The sequence below is a fragment of the Pelophylax lessonae genome (genome assembly GCF_965119305.1).
Source record: "Pelophylax lessonae genome assembly, chromosome: 1".
In the NCBI taxonomy this organism is placed as follows: domain Eukaryota; kingdom Metazoa; phylum Chordata; class Amphibia; order Anura; family Ranidae; genus Pelophylax; species Pelophylax lessonae.
The window spans coordinates 496,032,421-496,055,417 of NC_138768.1; the positions used below are offsets into that span (position 1 = coordinate 496,032,421).

A 22,997-nucleotide genomic window follows, 5' to 3' on the forward strand; every position below is an offset into this window, starting at 1 on the left:
AGGTTCAGAAGTAATGTTCTAGCTATCATGCTACCTGTTTCTATCTCCCTACAGCCCACTGCTCTGCCTCTCTCTAACCACCTACATAGGTGTCGGCAGCAGGGCCTGTTCTGACAGCAATGCCCCCTCCACTCTCACTGGCCAGCAGTGGAGGGTATCCTCATTGCCAGGCAACAGCTTTATGCTGTCTCTTCTGCCCCACCAACTGTCATGGGGATGGGACGTTCATAGGCTAAATTATTCACAGATGAACTCTTTGAGCTGACCTGCATGGTTCAAGCACTCTGGGTCCAAACTTTCCTATTACATCCTGCTTCTGCTGTGCTTTGACCAATAAACATGATTTCAAGATCCCCTTACCAGATAGTTTCAGTAGTAATCCCTGGATCTTTTCTAATTTCAAAAACGTTTGCAAATTGTATTTCAAGCTTTGTCCTCAGTTGTCACATTTCAAACAACAGCAAGTTAACCACTTTACCACCGGAGGATTTTGCTGTCTTCCGTCCAGGCCACTTTTTGCGATTCAGCGCTGTGCGACTTTAACTGACAATTGCGCGGTCGTGCGACGCCGTACCCAAACAAAATTTACGTCCTTTTTTTCCCACAAACAGAGCTTTCTTTTGGTGGTATTTGTGCGATTTTTACTTTTTGTGCTATAAACAAAAAAAAGCGTTTATTTTGAAAAAATAACAATATTTTTCACATCTTTTTATATGAAACCCCCCCCCCCAAAAAAATGTAAAAATCAAATTTTTTTTAAATTTTTGGCCAATTTGTTTTTTGCTACATATTTTTGGTAAAAAAAATCACAATAAGCATATTTTTATTGGTTTGCGCAAAAGTTATTGCGTTTACTAACAAAGGGAAAGATTTCTGTCATTTTTGGTGTTTTTTTTTTTTACGCGTAATGACGGTGACCTGCGATTTTTTTTGCGGGACTGCGACATTGCGGCGGACAGATCGGACCCTTGACTGACATTTTTGACACTTTTGGGGGTACCAGTGACATTACTGCAGTAATCAGTGCTATATATATGCACTGTTACTGTAAAAATGACACTGGCAGGGAAGGGGTTAATTTTATTGGAGAGGGAGGGGTTAATGTATGCCTGGTGCTTACTGACGTGTGGGGGGGGAGGTGACAGAGTGACACAAGGACAGATCCAGGGTTCAGCTATGCTGAACCCTGCAATCTGACCCTGCCTGTCACTTCAGAGATCCGCCCGCTGTGTTTACACACAGCGGGCGGATCTCCAGACTCGATCCCCGACGATCGGGTAAGAGCAGCGGCGATCGCCGCTGCTCCTCCCATGGCCCGACTCCCGCTGTGACTGAAAACAGCGGGAGCGAGCCTCCGGCGGCGCGCGCGCGCCGCCCACGAGGGGCGGAGTCCAGCGATGTAGGTCTACGTCGCTGGACGGGAACGAGCCACTTTGCTGCAGTAGCAGCAAAGTGAGCGGGGGTAAAGTGGTTAAGATAACAATTTCATTACTCCAAGGAAATTCATTGTACTGGGATTTTAGTTTACCATCCTCTGACCCTGTGCCTGCCTCCATAGATGTGTTCTTTAATGCTTTAGTAGCAAGATAAATTGTGCTCAGATCCCAATAGCTTGTACATATATAACAGAAATACTGGATGAACCCTCTGCACACTGCTATATCCTTTCAAGCAAACTTTGCAGAAAAAAATAGTGATATTTAGTTCCCATATATCGCAATACATGTTTTAGCTGGCCAGCTGTGTCAAAGTAATCCCTCTTTAGCCAGTCTTACTCTGCTTTGCCACTGCAAAGGCTACTGTGGACACAATGCCAACCTGGGCCAAACAGATACAAAATGGAGGAGAGCTACAAGGTTTAGGTCTGGCCACTGACCTGCAGTACAATAGAAACAATACATACCTTTGCTCTAGGGTTATAGAGGGTTCATCCAGTCTGTTTACTGTTAATGTGGTCAAACCCTCTTAGCACCAGGTAGAATATATGCATATACAAGCTATTGAGATCAAGCACAGATACTGTATATCTTGTTTCTATTGTATTGCAGGTCGGTGGCCAGACCTAAATCGTGTAGCTCTCCCCCATTTTGTGTCGGTTTTCCTCAGGTTGGCATTGTGTCCACAGTAGCATTTGCAATGGCAAAGTAGAGTAGGACTGGCTACAGAGGGATTACTTTGACACAGTTGGCCAGCTTAAACATGTATTGCAATATATGAAACTAAATACCCCTATTTTTTTATTGCAAAATTTGCTTGAAAGGATATAGCAGTGTGCAGAGGGCTCAGCCAGTATCTTTAATGCTTCAGGTCTCCTCAAAGGTAACTCTGACCGTCCCTACATGGCAGAAGCTAATCCTTGTGCTCTACCTCAATGGAGGGTTCCCATCAAGCAATAATGTTCTGAGTTTTGGAGATGGATCCAGGGCTCTGGCTGGAATTATCCAGCGGTTTGTAGCAAGTTGGGCTCTCTGTTGCTATCAAGGACACCCAAGTTAACCCTTCCACATATGAAAAGCTGGAGGAAGTTTTTTTGGCTAAGCAGTTCTCGTTTTTGTCAGTCCTGCTCTGAAAGGCCACTCACTTTTCCACCCAAGAAAAAATTTGGAAAAAGAACCCTTAGCTTCAGCCTTTATTGTGGTGCCAAACAGTCATTTTGTGAGTAGTTGCCCAAATAAACCAGGACATACCATGGCCTAATAGTACGGGGGCAACTCTGTTAAACCATATCCGTTGTCCTTTGTATCTTGTACACACATGCTTTTTTTTCTGGACTCTTAAGCACAATAGAGTTGGTTTATTAAAGGCAAATAGGCTGTTTGTAGGCCGTAGTGGCTGACTCTGCCCCAGTTGGGAAGTTGAGGTTTAATTGTGTTTCCCGATTCTTTTCTAGGTGGGCTTTCCTGGGTCCGACCCACTGGTTTGGTGTGTTATAAAAGGGACAGTGGTCTGTACCCAATGGGCTGTAAGCTATTGAAAGTCTAAGGTTGCCGCTGTTACCAATACCAGACCCTGTCCTGCTGAATACGCGTCAGCGATGATAAACTATGCACGTTTTCCCTCAGGACCTTGCCTTAGCATTCAGGGACTGAGACCTGCAGTATGCCCTGAAGACGCCAATCCTGGATACTACCACCATTGACTCTGCCAAAGATGGACACCACAAGCCCTAGGGACTAGGGATGTTAGGAAAAGACTGCAATTTATTTTGAACTACCATGTTAACTCATTCTTCATTAAAGATGACGCCCAAGGTGAGGCCGAAACGCGTATACGCATACACAGAGCGATTGACGTCACATCCGGCCGGTGGAACACACGCTACAGGAAGTAGGAAGTAGGAACCACCGTGCTGTGACTTGTTGTACACAGCAGATTTTAATGTAAGTGGAGATGTTTGTTTAATAAAGCAGTTTGTACATACTTCACTATGGCGGATTTCATTTTTATATAACATTGAGGAGGATCCCGGCCAGCACTACGGACACAGCAAGGGAATCACATCCTGCCTGGGAGAGGACACAGATCTGTGGCTAACCCACACAGACACACAGGCTAACTTGATTCCATGCTCTGGTGAGTGGACACCCTTAAGGGGAGCGCAAGCACTTTATGTGGGAGTGGAGCACTGAAGCACTTTACCAGCACAATTGCACTTGTATTGGATTTTTTGGAGTCATTCTTGAAGGACATTAATACTTGTATAAGGACATTGATATTTTTGTAAACAGGAACGTATATTTGCACAGTTTGCACTGGGCACTTTATAGCACATATTAATTTTAGAGGATTGTTTATACAGTATGTATTTGTTCATCTAATTTATTTATTTCATTTGTTTATTTAATTTGACTATATACAGCAGCGCAGACACCCACACCCAGCACTATTGTTTATTAAAGATTTTGAAACTCTGCCTTTGCCTGGTCTGAAGGGGGCCACTAAACACATTGGGGATGTAGATAACAGTACAAGAGTTAATACAGTGTAAAGATCCAGTGGTTACCGAGGGTAAAAACATTTCTCTAGCAGCCTGTAAGCATGTACATGTGACAGATGGGATAGCTTCTAGCAGGAAGAGTTGTTGTTGGCACTGTCCCCGTGAAAAGGTCTGTCTCCCATAGCAACGGGAGCAGACCAGCACCGCAGGGAGGTCCCCAGCCTGTACACAAATACAGGAGAGGAAGAGTTAGGAGAAGTGCATGCAATGAGTAAGCACTAGTTACACAGCGGGGCTACATATCCTTACTGGGAGTGAGGTAACAGTTATTCGCTTGCCAGATGGAGGGGCAAGGGTTCTGTATGTCTCTCCTAGTTGCACAAGTGGCCATGATAGTGTATATTACATCGAGAGAGTTTGTTAGAACTTAATAGTCTGTTCCAGCAAAGGTACCCCATGTGTAAGACAATGAATCTGTACAAAGTACAAAGGGTAGGCCTCTTATGTGACCCTTACTGGGCCCCAACAAGGACGGAAACATGGAGGACATTAATTCCACCACACAACCCCTACCCTACATGTTTACTTTTCAAGGGAGTTTTCACTTTGCATGGAAATCTTTCTCTATCTTAGTGAATGAGCTGTGCGGCCTTCCATTATTCAATTATGTGTAAGCAAAAATAGTTTTTTAATTTTTTTTGTATGTTGTTGGGTATTCTCTACAAAGTGCATTTTCACCTAATTCACTAACATAAGAGAAAATTCACTTGTGAAGCTAAAATTCTCTTGCACAGTGAAGCGCCTATTTGCCTTTAGTAAATCAACCCCCTAATATATCTGCCTTTTTGGATTCTGGCTGTGCCAGTAATTTGATGAATGAAATTATAGCCTCTTAGCACAAGCTTACTCTTGTTCTCTTTGTCTCTGCATTTTCCCCTTTATTACCATCAACAAGTGCCTGATAGCCCATGCTAGTTTTACTGTGTTTTATCTGACAAACTGTTTTCTTTTTACATCATTTGCTCTCCATCCTTTCCTCTGGTCCTGGGATATCCATGGCTACGTGCCCACAACCCTTTATTGGGTTATTTAGTAGATCGTGCCTTGGAGCAACTCTGTACTGACCACTGTCTATATTAGCCAGTTGTCCTAGCCTCATTAGCTGCCAAATCACTCCCTGACTGCTACTGAAAATACTCTTAGAATAATAGTCTTATGTGTCAGATCTGCCTCTAAGCTAACCTTCATTGGTATTATGATTGCCCTATCAATGTACGTCCAGGTACCAAACTGTCCAAGGGACAGGTTTACTCTGTACTTTAATTAAAAAACCAGGTCATACCAGCTAATACCACAAAAACCTGCAAAATAGGTTTACATGCTTCTCTTCTCTTGCTGGTGAAAGATTCCTTTATTTGGAAAAAAAGATGGCACCCTTAGACCATATATTGATTACAAAGGTCTAAATCATATTACCATCCCCAACCAATGTCAAATTCCTTTGATCACTGAGCTTTTCAGTTGTGTCCAAGTAGCCTGAATTTCCTCCAAACTGGATCTCAGGGGGGGCATATAACTTGGTCCAAATCTAGCTTGGCCATGGATCCTGCCAAGGTCTAAGCAGTTTTGAAGTGGCCCCAACCTATAGACATTCCTGCCATCCAATGCTTCTTAGGGTTTTTCAGTTTCTCTTGAATGCAAGGCTTCTCAACCATGGTGGTGCTCATCACTGACCTTTCCATAAAAGGCACAAAGGCACTAAACCTAAGTTGTGCCCTCAAGAAACAACCTAGGCATTGAAACCCTAAAAAATTTACTTTTGCACCTATTTTTTGGCATTCAAGGCATTACCCTTCCCAGCGAAGGTCGATGCTTCTGAAATTGAGGCAGGAGCTAATTTGTTGCAACATATTTTCAATGGTAACCGGTACCCCTATGTAAATTTTTATTGTGAGTTCTCTACCTCTAAGCATATTTATGAAATTGGCAACCAAGAGCTACTGGCCATGAAGTGGGCCTTGGAAAAGTGGCAAGATTGGCTGGAGGACACCTTACCTAACATTAAAGCACTGGTAGGTCTACCAGGAAAAAGCATCCAATATCCATAATACCTTTTGGAATTTTGGTGTAGGTCATATAAAGAATAATGTAACAGAAAGCATGGGAACATGGTGGGTAAAAACACTCAAAACTCCAAAGTCAGTCAAGAACAGAGTCACAAGATATTAAGAGCAATTCCTTCTCCACTTTGTCTAGGGGATCCACATAGCGTAATAAGGTAAAGTAATTTATTGCCTCAAAGTAACCCCCCTTTTAAAATAACACTCACAAAGATTAAGATAATCACAGCTTTAAACATAACATGGGTGATCAGCGCATTCAATATCTCTCACCACTCCCTGCACAAACTCGAGTTGGGTGATTCCCAGGAGGATACAAAAGTTGCTGTCACTCCGAGAGGACGCGTGGTCACACCCCTGAATGCGTTTCGCCATCACGTCTTTGTTAGCGGGCGTCGCCACACGATCCGACCTCTATCCAAATATACTCTAGCAGGCTGGAGTATTAACTCCTCATGTCTGCCACTACTTGCAAACTGCTGCGCTCAAACCGGTACCCCCAAGTGACAAATAACCACATCGGTATTCTCAACATTGAGAGCAGAACAATCAAGAGATAGAATCCAGTCCGTCCAGCCTGTTCACCCCACAATCCAGTGAGCTAGCCTCGACCATACAATCTCTCCATCAACACTTCTGGGCTTGCCCACAAAATAACCTGAAACCACCAACTAGATATTTTGTGCACCTCAACACATAGTTGTCCTTAGGCTGCCCTCAATAATAATTCCCATATAATAATATATAAAAAATATAATACAATACAATGATAACATAATTGCGTTATAAATAAAATTCAGAACATATAATAAAATTTACATAAATGACAACTAATAAAAGCAACCCTATAATTACATAAACTCTTAATTTTAAAAATTACTAATATAACAATTAAGATCCAATTCTGCATTAATTCCCTTAGGATACAAAGTATCCGTCAGGTAAATTTATTGTGTTTTGTATTTGGATAATTCCCTCACCATATTAGAACCTCTCCAATTAGGGTAGGAAAAGGAGTGGCAGGGCATATTTTTTAACATTTCTATAGGCTACAAAAACCATACTGTATTGTTACATTTTAGATATAAGCACAATTTGGATCCCTCAGGACTGAAGTTCTGGGGGATTTACAAATTGTACCCTAATTGGAGACCATCCGTCATCTCATTAGGAGCATGCCCCGACGTTGTCAAGCATGCATACAAGCACGTGGGGGCCATACAAACTACTGAGTACCATTTTGAGTTGCTGCAATGAAATTTCAGCAAAATGGACTAGTCTGCTGCATAATTTTTCACTTTGATTTTCAGGGTGTCTTTGAATTCAGCCCTCTGTAGGTTAATAATTTTCATTTCCATCAAACAATGTGGCATCCTTTAATTCCTAACACATTATCCAGTCCATATCAGTAAAGATATCCAGAATGATTTTTTTCCCAATTGAGATCTGATCTGATAAGTTTTCAAAGTGTTCTTTGAATTTTTTTGAGCAGTGTATTAGTTTACATATATATATATATATATATATATATATATATATATATATATATATTTAAATATATAATATTATATAGCACCATCAATTTTATTAAAATGATAAAAGGAGAGGTAGATGGCGCTGCCTACTATAGCAGATGGATAAGGTAAGTGTAGTGTAAGGGGACGTTTGTCCTTACAGGCAAGGCATATGTAATCCCAAAAAATACACTCTATAAAATACTGTAAAAGGTAAATAAATTCATAGACGCATATACATCATAATCATAAGTAAATGTTATTCAAGGTGACTTAGTGCCAAGTGTTAGTGATGGTGAATGTCACCACTAAATACTAAAGGTTATAATGTTAAGTTAATAAAGTGTTCCGGTGACTGTGCAAAAAGAGGTGAAACTACCACAGGAATTGAACACTCAACCCCCAAAGAAGTGTATGGGGTGAACGGAAATATACAGTATTAAATAACAAGTGATCAGTGATAAAAAAACAAAGAAATATGATATATATTATGCGATTATCCAAAAGTCGCATCAGAAAAAATGAAGTAGACCAAATGCAAATCGCACATATACAGTGCTATATAACGTGATTAGAACAAATAAATAAGCCCAAAGATGGGCGTGCAAAGTATGCTAAAGGTGAAGATAAATATAAAGTGCTGGGGAAAATGTTGCAAGGAAAAAATGAAAAAATGAATGCGATTTAAGGTCCAAAAAAATAAATAAAAATTGCATGAAATTTTTTAGAAAAAATCAGAATATTAATATCCAAAATCACACAACCAAAGGCGCTCAAATAAAGTGTCCAAAGTGCATACAAATAAAATGCAAAATTTGGGCATATAGTATTGTCCTTTAAATGATCCCAAAAAAAAAACATATAAAAATTGCTTCAGTGCTGAGAATTAATGTGACTTCGTGTTGTATCACAACCAAAGTGACTTCGGTGCAAGCGCCAGAGATTCGTTTCCTCAAGTGTGGCTGGTGTGGTGGGTCAACCGGTGCTCCCAAAGGTAATCACCCCTACAGGGGTAACAAGCCTGTAAGCTGTAATAAGGCTCCTATGTTCCTCAGATCCTGTCCCTCGGTTCGTCTGGGTGGTCTGGTCAATCTGGATCCTATCCCTATGGATAGAAAGTATAGCCTGCCAGGGTCCTATCTCTCCGGATAGCGTAGACCCTCAGGATCCGGGGATGTTCCAAATGTACATATGGGAAAAGAAGGGCTCGTATAGTGTAGTACCGTCAATAAAAAATCAAAATTTATTGGAAATTTACTCACATACAAACGATGATAAGAAGGCAGTGTAAAAACACAATGGTGCTGTAGCGTTGGCGCACTTCCGGGACGCGATGCGCTCCACGCAACCGGAAATGCTTTCCACGAAGGCAGATGTGATGCAATGACGCTCTACGCGTTTCGTCTTACTGACGTCATCAGGTGACGTTTACCATCACTAACACTTGGCACTAAGTCACCTTGAATAATATTTACACATGATTATGATGTATATGTGTCTATGAATTTATTTACCTTTTACAGTATTTTATAGAGTGTATTTTTTGGGATTACATTTGCCTTGCCTGTAAGGACAACCATCCCCTTACACTACACTTACCTTATCCATCTGCTATAGTAGGCAGCGCCATCTACCTCTCCTTTTATCATTTTAATTTTCACTATATATCCTTGGATTATAGTTTTAGAGGTGGGCTGCAGCCAGCACTTTTAAATTCAAAACTTTTATATCCTAAGCGCTGATTTTTTCTACTCTACCATCAATTTTATGCAGAGCTTAACAAATACACTCACTGGCCACTTTATTAGGTACACCTTGCTAGTTGGACCCCCTTTTGCCTTCAGAACTGCCTTAATTCTTCATGGCATAGATTCAACAAGGTGTTGCAAACCTTCCTTAGAGATTTTGGTCCATATTGACATGAGAGCATCACGCAGTTGCTGCAGATTTGTCGGGTGCACATCCATGATGCGAATCTCCAATTCCACCACATCCCAAAGGTGTTCTATTGGATTGAGATCTGGTGACTGTGGAGGCCATTGGAGTACAGTGAACTCATTGTTATGTTTAAGAAACCAGTTTGAGATGATTTGAGCTTTCTGACATGGTGCATTATTCTGCTGGAAGTAGCCATCAGAAGATGGGTACACTGTAGTCAGGGATGGACATGGTCAGCAACAATACTCAAGTAGGCCGTGGCATTTAAACGATGCTTAATTGGTACTAAGGGCCTCAAAGTGTGCTAAGAAAATATCCCCCACACCAATTCACCATCAGTTTGAACCATTGATACAAGGCAGGATGGATCCATGCTTTCATGTTGTTTATGCCAAATTCTGACCCTACCATCTGAATGTTGCAGCTGAAATTGAGACTCATCAGACCAGATAATGTTTTCCAAATCTTCTATTGTCCAAATTTGGTGGGCCTGTGCAAATTGTAGCCTCAATCTCCTGTTCTTAGCTGACAGGAGCGGCACCCAGTGCGGTTGTCTGCTGCTGTAGCCCATCTGCTTCAAGTTTTGATGTGTTGTGCATTCAGAGATGGTATTCTGCATACAGTATCTTGGTTGTAGCAAGAGGTTATTTAATTTACTGTTGCCTTTCTATCATCTCGAACCAGTCTGCCCATTCTCCTCTGACATCTTGGAAGACATTTTGGTTCACACAACTGCCGCTCACTGGATATTTTCTCTTATTCGGACCATTCTCTGTAAACCCTAAAGATGGTTGTGCGTGAAAATTGCAGTAGATCAGCTGTTTTTAAAATACTCAGACCAACCCATCTGGCACCAACAACCATTTCACATTCAAAAATCACTTAAATACGCTTTCTTGCCCATTCCGATGCTCGGTATGAACTTCAGCAAGTCGTCTTCACCACGCTTAGATGCCTAAATGCATTACGTTGCTGCCGTGTGATTGGCTGATTATCAATTTGAGTTACCAAGCAATTGAACAGGTGTACCTAATAAAGTGGCTGGTGAGTATATATTGTACATTCACAAATGTCTCTTCCCTCAAGGAGCTTACAATCTAAGGTCCCTAACTTATACATACACATATAGGGCTAATTTAGACAGGAACCAATTACCTGCCAGCATGTCTTTGGAGTGTGGGAGGCAGGCAACCCATACAGGCACAGGGAGCAACATGCAAACTCCAAGCAGATAGTGCCATGGTTGGGTGCTCAGGGGAAACCCATGCAGGAACAGGGAGCAACATGCAAACTCCAAGCAGATAGTGCCATGGCTGGGTGCTCAGGGGAAACCCATGCAGGCACAGGGAGCAACATGCAAACTCCAAGCAGATAGTGCCATGGCTGGGAGCTCAGGGGAAACCCATGCAGGAACAGGGAGCAACATGCAAACTCCAAGCAGATAGTGCCATGGCTGGGTGCTCAGGGGAAACCCATGCAGGAACAGGGAGCAACATGCAAACTCCAAGCAGATAGTGCCATGGTTGGGTGCTCAGGGGAAACCCATGCAGGAACAGGGAGCAACATGCAAACTCCAGGCAGGTAGTGCCATTGCTGGGATTCAAACCGACAACTCTAGTGCTGCTAGGCAGAAGTGCTAACCACTTAGCTCAAAATAATGATGTTGCTAGTGCCATTCTTCTGGACACCACTACTGATAAAATAAAGTGGAGGGTTGACTCGGCCATACTGAAAGGGAATTCATTCTGCCTGCCTTACAAGATGCAGGACACCATCTTTTTGTCACTCTAAACCAGTGTTTCTCAATCTTTTTTTCAATAAAGGCACCCTCCAAAATTATGGACAGTCTTGAGGCACCCCATTCTAAAATGTAAAACTATTCTGATAGTTTTCCATGAAGCAGCAACATCAATACATGTAGGACACCCAACATTAACGGTGATTTATTCTTCCAAAACAAATACACTTTTGTAAACCAGTACTGACTAGTATTCCAATGTTTCTCTTCGCCCTCGTTTTTTCTCCTTCACTCAGCTAATGAGACCCCAAAGCTGAAGGGAAGGGGCAAAGGAGGGTCAAACAAGGATGATATGCTGGCAATTGACATCCTCCTTATCCACTGAGATGCCATTGGTCCTTACGATGTTGGCAGCTAGAAGGTTGTAATGGTGTACAATGAAATTCTGTGGCTTTCTGTAACTAAAAAGCAGGTTTCATCCAACCACCATCTTGCATACAATTTTTGGGGCAATTTTTAGGCATTTTGCCATGGCACCCCCTGAAGAAACCTCAAGGTTGAAAAAGACTGATCTAAACAACAAATACATTTGTATACCGTGCCTGTGTGCTGAATTTTTATACAAAGGCACTGCCCGAGCACTTCTCCCTTGCTGTAGGAGGCAGGTAAATGATTATTTTTGTCTGCAGGGATGTTAGGGATTATGGAGAGAATATAAAACAGTGTTTAGACCACCACCGTCCCATGAAGCTAGGAATTATGGAAAACATAGGAAGTTGCTTCTAGACCATCACTATCTACAGTAGTGAAACAGCCAGATAACTTGGACAGATCTGTTTGCACATTCATATGGTTCATGGTAATGATTAACAGATCATTTGGATAATATGAAGGTTAAGCATGTAAAAAGCCTCAAAGATAGAACTGAAGTGTTTGTCAAATATGCAGAAATGCCAAGCATGCATGCACACCTGAGGAAATATTTTTTTATAAACTTAAAATCGGTTCTGCCAAACAGAAAATTAATTAAAATGGAAGGGAGTCATGGCACCAAGGTGTACTCTTTATAAGTTGGAAAGTCAAAAAGAACTAGAACGTGTGTTCTCTTTGTGCATGTTATTGAATAGTAATTGGATGCTTTGAATGCAATAGTGAAATACAAAGGAGATTGTGATTATGTGAAGGAAAGGAAATGGTATGTTTTAATGAAGATGATGGTTTACTTTCCAAAGCATTAGGATTAGGAACATAGAAGTAGGTGGGAATCTAGTATGTTATCTATACTTTACTTCAGGGGTCTTCAAACTACGGCCCTCCAGTTATTCAGGAACTACAATTCCCATCATGCCTAGCCATGTCTGTGTATGTCAGAGTTTTACAATGCCTTATGGGATGTGTAGTTCCGCAACATCTGGAGGGCCGTAGTTTGAAGATCCCTGCTTTACTTCGACCGGTTTTAGAATGGAAAGAGGGCACAAAGAAATGAGGTGCCCTCAAACATGGGACTGGGGATGTACATAACATGTAGGGTCACTTTATTCAATTTAAGTTAAAATTTGGGGTCTTTTTAATTTTAGGTAGCTGCCCCTTTAAGAGCTGGAGAGCTCTCCTCAGGGTCTTCAGGCGGGAATTGCGGGGCGGCACGCGCCCCTCTCGAACTTTCCAGGGCACCTTATATAAAGGGGTCTCTGAGGTGATCCCCCTCAGTGACTAGCAGTCAGCCTGGCGAGCGCGCCTCCCTCCCTCCCTCCCGTCGTAAGGCACTTTATGTGGTAACGTTACCCTTGTATCAAGGGGGGACTTTGTGTTTTTTGAAAATAAAATTTAATTTGGATCTCGCTTGAGTTCTGGGACTAAGCGGGATAGATGGTGGTTTAAAATAAAAAAAGTATATTTGTGTGGTTTGAGAAGTTTTATAAAAATTTTCTGAAGGAATAATTTTATGTAGTATTTAAACCAATAAAGTGCCGCGGCCATTACTTATGCCATTAAATGTGTCTGTGTTTATTTGTTATATAACTAGTTTTAGTGATTAAGACAAATGCATCCTCCTGTCCCATAGTCATATATACTGTATATATTGAGATAGAGGCCCAATTGTACAATTGTTAGTGTTATATGCTCCACCATGGGCAATTTTACCTCACAGGATAAAGCCCTTCCTTCATCTCACTAAAAGAGGGTAAAAATTGGCAGACAGTATGTGCACTGTTTTTCCTCATTAAGTGAATTGCACAATGAGTAAAATGCTCAAGCAAATATCTCCAATCCCATTATTCTTGGGAAGACTTTGCCGGCCTATGTCTTTAAACATTGTATCCTAGATTTTGTTTTAAAAGAGATTTATTGAGGTGTAATGTTACTTGTTTTTAAGTATTTTCCTAGCATCTAAGGTTTTTTTTTATTTTGCAGGTGCTATTAGGTAGTCAGTTTTTCAAATCTACGTTTACTTTATTTTCCTTAATTGCAATACTTTCATTAAATTCTGTAGCCAATGCTGCAATTTACCTAATCAAGATGAATGAAATTACAAGTGATAACATAACATATCCACCCATTATGCCATTTCGTCATCATCCCTCTGTGATGTGTCAATGTCCTGCTGTTTTTTGCATCATTGTCATAAACACAAACAGTTACATAATTTTCTAATAGCTATGAAAACTGCACCTTTGTGATGTACCACTGCTAATGTTCCCAATTTTATGATTTGTTTTGTATAACTAACCTATGTCCTTTGTTGTCTTTACTCAATTCTGTACTCATATACTGATGTCACCCCTAATCCTCAACTTTTTGTACCAGGTATTACTGTACCAGGCTATTCTGAGAAACATTGCCAAATGTGTTACAAAACTGTAGATATATTACAATAACAGCATTTACATCATTCAGATGTAAATTTCCATGCCAAACTCTGGTCCGACCACATCTGGAGTATTCTGTCCAGTTCTGGTCGCCAGTCCTCAGGAGGGATGTGTTGGAGCTGGAGAGAGTCCAGAGAAGGGCAACTAAACTGATTAGGGGATTGGAGGACCTTAATTATGAAGAGCGTCTGCAATCGCTTGATTTATTCTCCCTGGAGAAGAAACGCCTGAGGGGGGACATGATAGCAATTTATAAATACCTCAATGGTGATCTCAGCTTAGAAAAACAGCTATTCAGTCGAAGGGATTGCATGAGGACTCGAGGGCATACAAGGCGATTAGAGGAGAAGCGTTTTAACCTCAGGCAACGTGGGGGGTTCTTTACTGTTTGGGCTACAAGATTGTGGAATTCTCTACCACAAGAGGTGGTTTCTGTGGGAAGAATGGTGGCTTTCAAAAGAATCTTAGACGTACATCTCAAGGATCAGAACATTCAGGGTTATGTGAGATGATTACAGCCACACACACCTACACAGGTTGAACTGGATGGACTATTGTCTTTATTCAACCTCACCTACTATGTAACTATGTAACTATGTAACCTTAGTTTAGTATATTCTGCTTTTAATAGCCTCATTCAGATCAGTCTAGGCCTAGGGCAGGGATGGCGAACCCTGGCACCCCAGATGTTTTGGAATTACATTTCCAATGATGCTCATGTCCTCTGCAGTGCAGTTGAGCATCATGGGAAATGTAGTTCCAAAACATCTGGGGGTGCCAAGGTTCACCATCACTGGTCTAGGGGCACATTTACCTTTGTAACATCTCGTGCTCGGTTTCAAATGTGGCTTCATGCAAAAGACAAAAATTCCTGAAACCCAGTCTGTGCAGACAGCGTGGCAACTTGTTAACGCAATAAGATCCACAGACAGTGTCAATTACCCAACCATGGCAGCTAATCTAGAGACTTCTGTTGCTCTTTTTTACGACACCAGGGCCCCTTTATTTAAATTGCAGCTTTTGTGAGAAAGTATTTTCTGACAGTCTATCATTGTACATTGTAACGCTCCTGCGTTTTACGTATGATGTGGATTTTCAGCTGCAGAAATATTCCACTTCAGTAGTCATGTAGAGAAACGCTGAGACACCAATCCCAACTCCCAATGACTCATCATGTGTGGAGGATCTCAATTCAGCAAGTAAATACACACACTCAATAAGATGTTTCCTAGAGTGACTTATGTATATAGTAACACAGTGATGATAGGCTGAAGAGACAGGTTGGGTAGAGATGGTAGATGATAGACACTTGAAAGGAAATGTTCTTGAAAGTAAGATAGTAGCAGATGGGATGCAGATAGGTTTAGCAATCATGTATGGTAGCAGATGACAGAGTAGCAGGTGGACGTACAAGAGAGATCAACCCAGTGCAAGAACAGGTGGTAGTAGGCTCAAGAGCTAGCAATCTTAGATAATGCAGATGTAGTAATAGTCCTTAGTATGCAGAGCTAGATAGTGTAAGCTTTAGTATAAAGGTTATAGAGGTTTCCCCTGTGGGGTACTTATCACTAATAGCAATGTAGCAGAGGAGAGGTTCGGCAAGAGCGGATGATCCGGTAGCGGGATACAGGGATCAGCGCAGCGTGGTTCCGACAGCGAGGTATGCTTGCAAGCATGAGAGCTTCAAGACAGGTTAGCATCAAGGCACAAAGCAGTTTGAACGAACACATGTGAGTGAGAGCCGGCGATCTAAATAGCCATCCAGTCCGGCGCTCAGTGATGACAGCATCAGTCTTAAAGGTGTATGCGCACCTTACCAAAAGAGAATGGTGGGGCGCATACACTTATGAAAGAGTAATTAGGGTACCCAAAGGTACCAGAACATTACAGTACCCCCCCTTAAGGCCGGCTCCTGAAGGCCTCTGGAGCTGGTTTGTCTGGGTACTTCGCATGAAAATTGCGGATTAATCTAGAGGCATGTATGTCAGAGGTGTTTAGCCAGGTGTCGTCTTGGGGCCCATAGTTCTTCCATCGAACCAAGTACTGAAGTCTTCCTCTGTGGATACGAGAATCCAGAATCTCTTTTATCTCGTATTCTTCTCCACTTTCAACTTGTACAGGAGGAGGAGGTGGGATAGTAGGCCTTATTCCTTGGTCAGGAACATGGGGCTTCAGTAGCGACACATGGAAAATGGGATGTATTTTGAGGTCTATTGGCAATGTAAGCTGTACTGCAGCTTTTCCAATAAGTTTCTTGATTGGGAAAGGTCCCAAGAACAGAGGTCCAAGCTTTTTGCTAGGGATTTTCAGTCTTAAATTTTTTGTTGAGAGCCAAACGAGGTCCCCGATAGCGTACTGAGGAGAAGGTCTTCTGCGAAGATCATAGTACTTCTTTTGTTGACTATGAGCGTGTGCAATGGTAGTATTAAGAAAACCCAGAGAGTCCTTTATTTGGGTAAGATAGTCTGAAGCTACTGGGTTATTTGAAGGAAAGATGCGTGGTGGAAGAATAGAGGGATGAAACCCATAGTTCAAGTAGAACGGACTCTGCTTGGTCGTACTGTGGGTTGCGTTGTTGTAGGCAAATTCTGCCAGAGGGAGAAGATCCACCCAATCATCCTGTTGGTAAGAAGTGTAACAACGTAAATATTGCTCGATGCATTGGTTGACTCTTTCAGTCTGTCCGTTGGTCTGCGGATGGTAAGAAGTGAGCTTCTGCTCGATCCGTAGTATGTGACATAGTTCTTGCCAGAACTTGGAAATAAATTGTGATCCACGGTCAGACAGAAGAGTTTTTGGGATACCATGTAACTTAAAGACATGTTTCATCAGGAGTTCTGCCGTTTGTTTGGACGAAGGTAGTCTGCGAATAGCAATGAAATGTGCCATTTTTGTCAGATGGTCCACTGACACTAAAATGGTATTAAATCCTTTGGAAGGAGGCAATTCCACTATAAAGTCCAGGGACACAACTTCCCATGGAGTTTGGGGTATTGGTAGACTGCATAGTAGACCGGATGGTCTCGTAGTGTCAATTTTGGACCTGGCACAGACATTGCATGAAGAGACAAATTTTTGTATAGATGTTTTCATGTCAGGCCACCAGAATTGCCTGGTAATCAGATTAAGAGTCTTTGTCATACCCATATGTCCTGCCATAGGCACATCATGCGATAATTCCAAGATCTTGGTGCGTATGGTAGGTGGTATGTAAAGTTTGTCGTTGTAGTAGAGGAAGCCTTCTGCATCAGTATTTAGTTGTGGTGGGGGTGTATCCAAACTTATACCATGCAAAACCTCTTCCTTCAAGGAACGGACAACTCCAATAATGCGTTTGTGAGGTATTATAGGAACGGAAGGGATTTCGAAGTAGTTTTCTTCAGTTAGTCGTGATAGTGCATCCGCCTTTTTGTTCTTATCTGCAGGTGTGTAGGTCACTAGGAAGTTAAACCTTAGAAAGAATAGTGACCATCGTACCTGTCGGTGCGAGAGAGTTTTGTTAGTCTGAAGATATTGGAGATTTTTATGGTCCGTGTATATAAGTATTGGTAATTGGGTGCCTTCGAGTAGATGTCGCCAATTCTCCAGAGCCAATTTTATAGCAAGCAGTTCCTTTTCACCCACGGGGTAATTTATCTCTGGACTGCTTAGGGATTTAGAAAAAAAGGCGACTGGATGAAGTGGTGAAGTGTGAGTTGGTCGTTGGGAGAGTATTGCTCCTACTGCCATGTTTGACGCATCTACTTCCAGAATGTATTGGAGGGATGGGTCTGGATGGCGTAGTATGGGAGCAGAAGTAAACCTTGTCTTTAACAGGTGAAAAGCTTTATTTGCTTCATCTGACCATTTGAATGGTTTTTTAATGCTAGTGAGCTGTGTGAGGGGTCTCACAATGGCAGAGAAGTTTCTAATGAACTTCCTGTAGAAATTTGAAAATCCAAGGAATCGCTGTAGCGCCTTGCGTGTGGTTGGTGTAGGCCAATCCTGAATGCAGGATATCTTACTCATGTCCATCTCGATTCCTGTTTTGGATATGATGTAGCCTAGAAACAGTACCTCTTCTTTATGAAACAAGCATTTTTTCAGTTTCACATAAAGGTTGTGTGCAAGCAATCTCGATAATACTAGTCTTACATGTCTTATGTGTTCAGACAGGGATCGTGAATATATAAGTATATCGTCCAGATATACCACAACACAGACATCTAGTAAGTCTCTGAAAATATCGTTTATAAATCGTTGAAAAACTGCAGGGGCGTTGCATAGCCCGAATGGCATTACAAGATATTCGAACAATCCGTATCTGGTTCTGAATGCAGTCTTCCACTCGTGCCCATCACAGATTCGAATGAGATTGTATGCTCCTTTCAGGTCCAATTTTGAAAAATAGGTAGCTCCACGCACCTGCTCAATGAGCTCAGGGATAAGCGGTAGAGGATAGTGATCTTTTATTGTAATAGCATTCAATTGCCTATAGTCGATGATAGGCCTGAGACTTGAGTCCTTATTGCGGACAAAAAAGAGTCCTGCTGCTGTGGAAGAAGTGGAAGGTCTAATAAAACCTTTTTCCAAATTCTCATCCAAATAGTCTTTGAGATGGGAAAGTTCATCCTGTGAAAGAGGATAAACATGACCGAACGGCAATTTGCTATTTGGGAGTAGATCAATGCTACAATCATAGTCTCGATGGGGAGGTAGTGCTTGAGTATTTTTCTCAAGAAAAACCTCAGAGAGATCCTGATAACATAGTGGTGCAATCTCATCTGTCACCACAGACAGGATCTTCCCGAAAGACGGGAGGTTACACGTACCCTCGCAATAGCAAGAGAGGAAGGTCAGGGTCCGTTCCTTCCAATCTATGGTTGGTTGATGTGTGTGCAACCAGGGAAGTCCCAAAACAATGGGAAAGTGGGGTGAAGGTATTAGATCGAAGGTAGTGGTCTCCATATGAGACCCGTTAGTAGTGACTAGGAGTGCCTGTGTCTGATCAGTGATCGGACCAGAGGATAAAGGAACACCGTTAATAAGACTCACTGAGACAGGTTTAAGTTTAGAAATAATAGGAACTTTATTTAAAGCAGCAAAACGTATGTCAATATAATTTCCACAAGATCCTGTGTCAATCATGGCCTTAGTAGTAATCCTGTTCTGGTCCCACTGTAATGTTAAGCAAACAGAAAGGTAAGGGTTAGTGATTGAAGTTGTCAATCCCCCTAGGAGGACATGTGAACACTCACCCTTCTTTTTGTAGACTAGGGGACAGACGTTTATCTTGTGATCCGGGGATGCACAGTACAAGCAGAGATTACCAGATCGTCTTCTGGCTCTTTCCATAGTTGATAGAGGTGGGCGTATGGTTCCTACCTCCATAGGAATGGGGTCAACGGCCGAGATCCGAGAAGAACTGGATAATGGCGTTCCCATTTTCTCAGCCTTTCTTTCTCGTAGTCTTCTATCTATGGTGATACTGAGTTGTATCAATGCATCCAGGGTTTTTGGCAGATCTGCTCGGGCGAGCTCGTCTTTAACGGCCTCTGATAGGCCAAGCCTAAATTGGGATTTCAGAGATGCATCATTCCATTCTGAATCAAGGGTCCATCTCTTGAATTCTGCGACAAAGTCTTCTACAGGTCTCCCACCTTGTTTCAAGGATCTTAATTGAAGATCGGCAGTACTCTGCCTATTGGGATCATCATATAGGCTAGTGAGTTCTGCTAGGAACAAGGCATAGGAGTTGAGAAGCTGATCGTTTTTCTCAAAAAGAGAGTCTGCCCAGGCCCGAGGATCGCCTGTTAGGTAAGAAATAATAGTACAAACCTTAATGTGATCAGTAAGGTAGGTACGGGGTTTTAGCAAGAAATTTTTTTCAAGAAGCGTTTTTAAATTCGCGAAATTTTTTGCGATCGCCTGTAAATACCAAAGGAGGATTTATTTTGGGTTCAGGGGACTGAGCAGTGGTAAGTTGTGTCAGTCTAATTACCTGCTGCGACAGAGCCTGATTGTCTTCTTTTAATTCAGCAAGTGCGTGTATTAACGCAGTTACTTGCTGTTTTAATTGTGTCATCTGAGTGGTTATTTCTGCTGAATCCATTTGTGGTTTGTTCAATCTGTAACGCTCCTGCGTTTTACGTATGATGTGGATTTTCAGCTGCAGAAATATTCCACTTCAGTAGTCATGTAGAGAAACGCTGAGACACCAATCCCAACTCCCAATGACTCATCATGTGTGGAGGATCTCAATTCAGCAAGTAAATACACACACTCAATAAGATGTTTCCTAGAGTGACTTATGTATATAGTAACACAGTGATGATAGGCTGAAGAGACAGGTTGGGTAGAGATGGTAGATGACAGACACTTGAAAGGAAATGTTCTTGAAAGTAAGATAGTAGCAGATGGGATGCAGATAGGTTTAGCAATCATGTATGGTAGCAGATGACAGAGTAGCAGGTGGACATACAAGAGAGATCAACCCAGTGCAAGAACAGGTGGTAGTAGGCTCAAGAGCTAGCAATCTTAGATAATGCAGATGTAGTAATAGTCCTTAGTATGCAGAGCTAGATAGTGTAAGCTTTAGTATAAAGGTTATAGAGGTTTCCCCTGTGGGGTACTTATCACTAATAGCAATGTAGCAGAGGAGAGGTTCGGCAAGAGCGGATGATCCGGTAGTGAGATACAGGGATCAGCGCAGCGTGGTTCCGACAGCGAGGTATGCTTGCAAGCATGAGAGCTTCAAGACAGGTTAGCATCAAGGCACAAAGCAGTTTGAACGAACACATGTGAGTGAGAGCCGGCGATCTAAATAGCCATCCAGTCCGGCGCTCAGTGATGACAGCATCAGTCTTAAAGGTGTATGCGCACCTTACCAAAAGAGAATGGTGGGGCGCATACACTTATGAAAGAGTAATTAGGGTACCCAAAGGTACCAGAACATTACATACATTCGATTCCTGTATACAGTGCTGTACACTCCTTTATAAGGGCCATGGAACGGGTATACAATTTAGCTTTACAATGATCAAATAACAGCATTCACCAGCACCATTGTATCATGACCTTAGGAGGGAGGGATACCTACCAAGATGGAGTCAGTGAGACCTTCCCTGTTATGAAGTTATAGTGCAGTGATGGCGAACCTTGGCACCCCAGATGTTTTGGGACTACATTTCCCATGATGCTCCTGTACTCTGCAGTGTAGATGAGCATCATGGGAGATGTAGTTCCAAAACATCTGGGGTGTCAAGGTTCGCCATCACTGCTATAGTGCAACTATACAGGGATCTATATTTTTAAGTATTCCACATGTGCATTACTGTTTTTTTTTTCAGCAAAGCTTGCTTTCTGAAATTATTTTAGAGTTGTGTTAAAGCAGCCTGTTGCTAACTAAATTTAGAACTGAAAGCTACCAGCAAAAGATAAATAGTTCTTTTTTGGCAGGTGGTGTGTTGAAAGTTAGTTAGAACTCCAGTGCTATCAGACACTTTCTGGTGTGTTGGATAGAGTGTCCCCCATCGTGCTTTTGTAATTCCTTCCACTGAACTCTACTGACCACCAACACACATAGAGATAGGTGAATACTCATCTTCTTTTGATAGCAACTTTGAGTTAGCAACAGGGTCTCTTTAAGTAACAAGTTTCAATGCACACTTTTACTGTTGATGGAAGTTCATTTTCACTTTAAGAATTTTAGTAAAATGCTGTCTTTGTGAAAGATAAAAGTGCATTATTCAGGTGAATACATGGAATATACTGAAGGAATACAATATAATAATGAAGAAACTTACTTGAAATTTTTTTCTAAATTCTTGTTCCTGTTTTTTATTTTTTTTCAGGTTTGTTTCATTCCTCCAGTTAGTAATTAAAATATCCTGCTCTACTGAACAGCTTGAAAAAAAAAAAAAAAAAAAAATTTTATTGTTCATACAACAAATGGGGGAGAACAATGCCAATAATTTGCAAATGCCTAAATTTACATTTCCTAAAAAACGTGTAGCCTTTGCCTTAATTACAATGTTATTAGCTATAAATGAAAATATGGTACTTTTCCATTTGTTTCTAAAAAGAAAGAAAACAATTATCTTCTAAATTTCTGTATCCATACAATATAATTTATATATATATAAAAAAAAAAAAACACACCTTGTACTCGTGTATATAGGAACCACCATATTTCCCTGATACATATGCAGGCTCTGATGCTACACAATTTTGTTTTGCTGCTCCTACCGGCAAGACTACCAATAGAAAACAGGCTATTTAGGCAAATCCTTTCCTGTGTGGCTGATATAAGGATGCTAAGTTACTAGAGGAGCTGAAAATCTTCACTCAAAAAAAAAAAGTATTAATATCTACTTCAATTATCCACTCATGTGAAAAGCCATGGGCATGACTGCTATGTACAGGCCATGTGTACAGGTTCTGAATCTTGTACTCCACCTAAACTCTTTTTACTAGCTGCTATTTTAAGGTGTACAGTATGTATATGGGATTTTTTGAGGTCTAACACTTTAAATCTCAATTTTGATTAGGAAGTGTGCCTTTATGGTGCTAGTGACTAACTTTTACATAGTTACATAGTAGGTGAGGTTGAATAAAGACAATAGTCCATCCAGTTCAACCTGTGTAGGTGTGTGTGGCTGTAATCATCTCACATAGCCCTGAATGTTCTGATCCTTGAGATGTATGTCTAAGAGTCTTTTGAAAGCCCCCATACTTCCCGCAGAAACCACCTCTTGTGGTAGAGAATTCCACAATCTTGTAGACCTAACAGTAAAGAACCCCCTACGTTGCCTGAGGTTAAAACGCTTCTCCTCTAGTATGCTTTCGCGTCCTCAAGCAATCCCTTCGACTGAATAGCTTTTTTTCTAAGCTGAGATCCCCATT

General features: G+C 41.5%; 1 protein-coding gene across 3 annotated transcripts in view; it reads right to left on the reverse strand.

The window, feature by feature from the left end:
• The window catches only part of LOC309553636 (FYN-binding protein 1-like), a 649,087-nt gene that overhangs the window by 196,519 nt on the left and 429,571 nt on the right, over positions 1-22,997 (reverse strand). For all 3 annotated transcript variants that reach the window (XM_082254927.1, XM_082254926.1, XM_082254925.1), the window contains one exon: positions 21,899-21,998. In XM_082254927.1, the coding sequence (XP_082111053.1) occupies positions 21,899-21,998 (100 nt within the window). The remainder of the gene's footprint in view (positions 1-21,898; positions 21,999-22,997) is intronic.